Source organism: Aplysia californica, unplaced genomic scaffold (assembly GCF_000002075.1).
Source record: "Aplysia californica isolate F4 #8 unplaced genomic scaffold, AplCal3.0 scaffold00005, whole genome shotgun sequence".
In the NCBI taxonomy this organism is placed as follows: Eukaryota; Metazoa; Mollusca; class Gastropoda; order Aplysiida; family Aplysiidae; genus Aplysia; species Aplysia californica.
Window position 1 is genome coordinate 3,380,750 of NW_004797275.1, and position 6,897 is coordinate 3,387,646.

The 6,897-nt window shown below is 44.0% G+C and overlaps 1 protein-coding gene across 1 annotated transcript in view; it reads left to right on the forward strand.

Annotated features, from left to right (window-relative positions):
- The window catches only part of LOC101864186, a gene marked incomplete in the record, with an annotated part of 17,971 nt that overhangs the window by 6,180 nt on the left and 4,894 nt on the right, over nucleotides 1–6,897 (forward strand). Inside the window, 3 exon segments of the mRNA XM_013080494.2 lie at nucleotides 716–804; nucleotides 3,175–3,252; nucleotides 6,211–6,322. Of these exon segments, the coding sequence (XP_012935948.1) occupies nucleotides 716–804; nucleotides 3,175–3,252; nucleotides 6,211–6,322 (279 nt within the window).

Below are 6,897 nucleotides of genomic sequence, written 5' to 3' on the forward strand. Positions count from 1 at the left end.
CCCCCCTCCCCTAAAAAAAAATGATGAAAATGCCAAACGGGCGATAAAATGCCGGTTTCTCCGATTAAAAATTTTGGACTAATGCTTGATTTCACTGCGGTGCCTCCCAGTTATACGTGAACATGCGTACATACACGTATTGGGCTAACGCAGAAGTAGTCTCTATTACAAGAACTGTCACAGTGTAGGCAAAGACTATAATATGCACATTTCAGTAACGCCAGGATCTTAATTTTGCTGTGAATAAAAATTGATTAACAGTCAAGATTGCATCCATGAAGCATTCATGAAGTTTGAATATGACTAAACAGAAGAATGCTAAATGCAGAGCAGTGCGATCAGATTCTCTAAAAAATAAAATATTAAACAATGGTACTTAATTTTGTTTTCAAATTAAATTAAGGCATTCTAGAATTTTGCTATCTCCAGTGTTACTGTGAGTGGGCTTTGTTCAGCAGGGTTGCGTTGTGGAAAGCAGGGCATGTCCATACAGAAAATGTCAGGAAACAATACCTGTAAACTATTCCTATAAAATAAATAATATTAATAATAATATAGAGAAACCAAACAGCTGAATAATTCACAAACTGTATTTTTGTACACGCAATTAAAGAAGAAGCCAGGTCAATCGTTAAAAGGCGAAAAATTATAGGTTAGGTTGTTTGTTCTCCTAGGATAAAATTCAATGTTTCAGCAGCTCTTATATGTTTCACAGAAAAAAGACGGCGAAAATAGCAGCACTTCAAAAATATATTGATCAGCTGAACAGGGAAACGGCAGAGCTGAAAAGACTCCACACTCAAGGTAGCTAGCTTAATTTCTCTTTTCTTGCTTATTTACTTTTGTTTTTTAAACGGCGACTGTGGTGTAGATGAGCCCCCCCTCCCCCCCCAACACCCGTAGCACACAGAGAACCCGTGTTCAATTTCCGCGAGTAGAGAATTTTTATTGAATATCTCGGCCTTGTCTTTCTGTTGGGATGTTGTATCCCTGTCATCTCGAGTTGACTCTGATATGTAGGGTCTAAACCCATCTTTTAAACTATCTAAATTTTGTTGACAAGGAAGTAAAGCACCTATATTAAAACATTGGTTCATTTACATTATCTGTACTCCTATCTACTGTTGCTTTCATTACTTTTATTTTCCAAAATAATTTGGTCTTTTTTGTTTTTGTTATGAGGGTTGTACAAAGACAAGGTGAGAAATGGCATGCCGCTCAGTGGTGAGTGCCACAGATCATTGATGTAATGGAGATTAACTCTCCCTCCCCCCCCCCCTTCCCCTCAAGGGAAAAATAATGAAAGAAAAAAAAAGTCCCCCAATCAGAAGCCACAATTGTGTTTCTTTTCTGCTTATTTTTTCAATTTATTCATTTAAAATACCAACATTTCTTATGATTACTTCTTATTATCTTGGTCAATATGATATATTTCTCAGCTTTATACTTAATGTGTATGGATCTAATTTTTTACGAAACCCTATCTTCAAAACGAAAATGATAACCACTAATTTTTTCAAAGCAAAATAAGAGGCATCAACAACATCTCCCCCCCCCCCCTGAAAAAACAAAAACAAACAAAAAAAAACAACAACAACAACAAACAAACAACAACAACAACAAAACAAAACCAAACAACCCCCCCTCATCACAAAGTAAATAAATAAACACCATAGATCCCCCCCCCCCCCGCCCAACTCCCATCCACCCCCAAACACAACAGACTCGGAAAAAAATAGACAGACAACAAACAAATACACAAAAAAGCAACATTTTCTTTAAAACCATGCCACTGTGTAATCGGTGGCCATTATGCTATCTCAGTCTGTGTACTGTGACGTGGCACACCACGACAGAGCATACTGTGCCTTTATAGATCTGAACCAGTGTTTGTCAACCTTACTCAAGCTCGCAAAGAAAACTGAAATGATATGGCCATGTAACAACATCGTGTGGCCTATCCAAGACCACTTTTCGAGGAACTGTGCAGGGGAGGAGATGGAGAGGAAGGCAAAGGAAGAGGTGGACCGACAACATTGCGGAGTGGACAGGGAAATCCTTCGTCCAAACTCAGGCGCTCGCAAAAAAAACCGTGAAAAGTGAAAACACATGACAAGGCGTTCTGTCATTCACCGCCCCTACAATCCTCGTGCCTTATGGGATCAATGACAGTATCAATGAAACATGTCGCCATCTCAGTCTGTGTACTGTGACGTAGCACCCCACTAGAGAACAGTCTGTGCCCTATTTGATCTAAATCAGTTTTTCATCCTTTCATAAGCCAGTGCCCACTTTTGTCACCTCTACGAAGCTAACATTTTCTCATTGCCCACCGACATGGACTTCCAATAGATGCATTGCACATGATACCTGAACCTAACCGGGTGATGCCCACTACCAACCAAAATTACCCTTTCCTCGACTAGTAAGCGACACCCCCTTCCCTCCCCATGTTGACAGGCAATGGCCTAAACGTTGTTGAAAGGGGCTTAAATATTTGCAATAGTTTTGATATCACTGACTACAAAACAATACTTTTGGCACTTTAAACTACACTATACCATTGTGAAAAAAGTGCGAGAAGGAAGGATGTGGGACAAGTGAGCCAAGGGAAGACAAAGAGTAACATAGGTGGACAATATTAAAACATGGACTGGCCTGGGTATAGTAGAATCTGCAAAGGCAGCTCGCGACCGTGAAGGATGGAGGTCGCTATACGTCAACGTCTGAGTCAGAGATGACACCTCCAGGACTGACTACAATTAATTTGTTACCTCTAAACTCTCTATTATATCAATACCTGGAGGTGTCATCTCTGCCTCAGCAGAGGTTGACGTGAAATGACCCTCCATCTTTCACGATCGCGAACGGCCATTGCACATTCTGTCTTATTCAGGACAGTCTATGTTTTTATGTTGTACGTCCAAGTTACTCTTTGTATTCCCGTGGCTCTACTGCCCCTCACCCTTCTTCCAAGCAGCTCTTTTACATTGGTCTCGTGTGGTTTTAAGTGGCCTTAGAAATGTATTTTCCTACATTTTCTTTCATTCAGCAGGGTTTGTCTTGTGTGTAGAATTTGACACACCTCATTGTTCGTCTGTTTTGCTTTTCAACTTATTCTGGACCTTCTACGGTGGTACCACATTTGAAACGCTGCTCTCTATTGTACCACAGCAAACCGTGCGACCAGAGCTCTTCTACTAGAAGGCAGGGAAGTCAAGAACGCCATGGCCGCTGTCTGTGACGTCACCGGTATGCTTGTAATATCATTAGTGTGTGTATTTGTGTGTTTGTGTGAGTGCGTGCGTGTGTGAGTGTGTGTGTGTGTGTGTGTATGTGTGTGACTGTGTGTGTGTGTGTGTGTGTCAGTACTAGAGTTTTGTGTGTGTGTGTGTGCGTGAATGAGAGAGAATGTGTGAGTGTGTGTCTGTGCGTGTGAGTGAGCGTCTGTGTGTGTGTGTCTGTGTGTGTGTGTGTGTGTGTGTGTGTGTGTGTGTGTGTGTGCCTTTGTGTATGTGAAAGAGAGATAGTGTGTGTGTGTGTATGTGTGTGTGTGTGTGAGAGAGAGAGAGAGAGAGAGAGAGAGAGAGAGAGAGAGAGAGAGAGAGAGAGAGAGAGAAACAGAAAGAGGGGGAAAGGGAGGGAGAGAGTGCCTCTGCATCGTTTGGTCCAGTTTACAAACCGAACGTCAACAACAGAAGTGAAATCAGCAACAGAAACAAAATCAACCACATTAATTACCGAAACTTAAAACACATGATGGTATAACTTTTTAAAATATCCAGGAATTAAAACAGTCAGGAACATCACAAATAAAGAGGAGCACAGAAGGCTGTCTGTGGGCGTGATCATCACTCACTGTTGTCACCTTGGTCCTACGCGCTTGAGAAACTGCTCTCCTTTTTCAACACGTTATTTCGCTCAGCAGATGTCCCACAAGTCTGGAGAGACGTCATCATTGTCCCCCTCCTCAAGACTGCCAAACCAGCATTGGAACTGTTTAGACTGATAAGCCTCATATCCTGTTCATCAAAGTTATGGAGAGAATGGCATCTGAACGACTGTGCGACATGGCCGAGGGGAACGGCTGGTTCTCCGAACTGCAGGGTGGTTTCTGGAAGGGAAGAGGTGTGGGAGACCAAATTCTGAGAATTGCGCGAAGATTTCCCATTGCTTCCAAAATAAGGAGAAATCGGTACACATCCTCCTCGATCTTTCAAAGGCACATGGCACGGTCTGGCGCTTACGCCTACTCCACACCCTCCTAGACAGAGGTATCCCATCCTCTTCCTCTTTTATATCGACGAACTGGCGAAACTACTTCCGGATGATCTAAAACATTCACTCTACGTTGACGACGTCTCTATCCTCGTTTCATCCCGCATTGCACGAGACGCCGAAAGTCTGGCACAAAGAGCGGTGGACACCGTTGCTGACTGGAGCATGCTATGGAAACTCACCTTGAACCGCTCGAAGAGCGAGACAACATTCTTCACGCTCGCAACATCTGAGTCGGAATGGAAGCCATGCATCATGATCAATAGTTGGACAATTAAGTATGAGCCCTACGCAAGACTCCTGGGAGTCACACTCGATCGCAGGCTCCCGTTCTGCAAACAGGTTGAGACAGTAATAGCTAATGCCACTCAGAAGATGAGGATGCTCGGCGCTGTCGTGCACTCAAAATGGGGATGAAGGAAAGACGACCTACGCAAGGTCTACCTCACATTATACATAGTATCCTCAACTTTGCGTGTAGCAGCTGGCAACCGTGGATGAACAAAACTCAGATAAATAAGCTGGAGATAATTCAAAACAGATGTCTGCGACTGATCACCACCCAAGCCCAGTCCTCACTGATCGAGGCACTTCGAGCTGAAACGGGAGTCCACCATCAATACAAACTACCTCCGGTCAAGAGAGAAGGCCCTGCGAATGAACAACGACCACCCCTGACGAATTGCAGCAACGGAACAAGTGCACAGACGCCTAACGGGACGCAGAGATTTCCCAAAAAGGGCCTAAGACGCCAGGAAAAAGAGAGGAAGCCCATTGCTTATTTCGAAACTAGGCTGTGGAAACGGGAAATCAACCCCGACATCACTTTCCACCACCTTTACGGCATACGCAGAAGGAGTGACTACAGTGTGAAGATCCGAAGCGCTGCTCTTCGTCGAGCACGAGAGCTTGGCGCACAGTACAATATCTACACTGACGGCTCGGCTAGGGCAGGAACAACGGATATCGGCACTGGGGTCGTCATCGCAACGGGGGACCCGTCCAACCCGACCATTGTCGAGACACTGAAGGAGAAAGACGCCATATTCATGTGCTCTTTCGAGGAAGAGAGGAGAGCCTTACAAATGGCCATTGACTGGATCGACTAACAGTGTGATGCATCCAACTCGGTCGCTATCTTCACTGACAGTCAATCGCTATGTATGGCACTAGTGGGAACATCACCATCCCTCGGTCAAATGCAGTTACGCGTAAATAATGCCACGATTCAGTGAATCCCTGGTCACTGCGATATCCTAGGCAACGATCTCGCTGAGAGTAATGCCAAACTGGCAACAGCACTGCCGGGTCCAGGCCGGCAAATTACATAATATGAAAGTGCGTACGCTCAGATAAAACTGATCACAAAAGACCCTCCAATATCCCACACGCGGACGAAGGAAATATACAGGACAATTTCCTTAAAAGGAGAGGCTCAAACTAAGTCCCGCAGTGACCAGTCATTAATGGCAAAAATCAGGTCACTTCTCTGGGCTGTGGGCCTAAAAAAACCCAGAATAAACCATCGGACCCAATCTGTCCATTGTGCAGCGAGGAGCCCCAAGCTTTGGAGCACTGGCTGCAGAAATGCTCCACAATGGAGGTCCGGCGGTGGCATCTCTTTGGGGAGGATTCAGGGAGGTTGGACTGCCTCACCCGACACCAAAGAGAAGCAGTGGCCCAGGCGAAGAGGCACGCTTTTAGGGGCTCCAAACATTTCGAACGGATAGGCTACCACACACACACAAACACATCAACAACAGCAACGGTAACGCTGATAACTATAACAACAAAACTAATCAGTAGCATGTTACGCCTTCCCCCAAAACACCAACACCACCACCACTAACACCAACAACACTAACTCCACTACCGAAAACAACAAAAACCGTTATCCCTCAATAATAAGATTTCCTTTCCTCCCCTGTGTAGTTGCGACCATTCGCAAAGAGACGCAAGCTCAGAAGTTAGAGCCCTTGTGCTACCGTCGCTATATCAACTTACGGACTGCTGCTGATGCTACGAATGTGCTCACTGCCATAAGGTTGTTGTTATCGTTATTGTTGTGGCTGTTGTTGATTTTGTTTTTTTCTCACACTGACATTTTACCACATGGTGTAAATGGAACCGGGACACATTATTTTTGGTTAGTTTGTTGTTGTTGTTTTTTTTGGAAGGGGAGTGGAGGAGGAGTGGTAGTTGAGGATCAAGTTAGGGTGGAAAGGAGGGGGGGGGAGAGAAAAGCAGACGTCTATCTTTATTAAGTTGTCACTTTACAATCGTGTACTGGAGATAAATTAAGAGTCAATTAATACTTTTTGTTAGCTATGTCATAAGATAAATGTCATCTAGTATAAATAGGCTGTCCAACTTTTGTGAGATTTTGTCACAGTTGTTAGGGCAGCTAAAATATTCCCTTAGAGCTCAAATTTGTCATAGCTAACCCTCTTTTTTCCGTCGAATTCATTGTTTTATTTTGCATTAACTATAATATTATTCAGTTACTACAATACACATACATTCATCCACACAATAAGACACATACACACAGACATACCCACACTCACACACACATACACACACACACACACACACACACACACACACACACACACACAC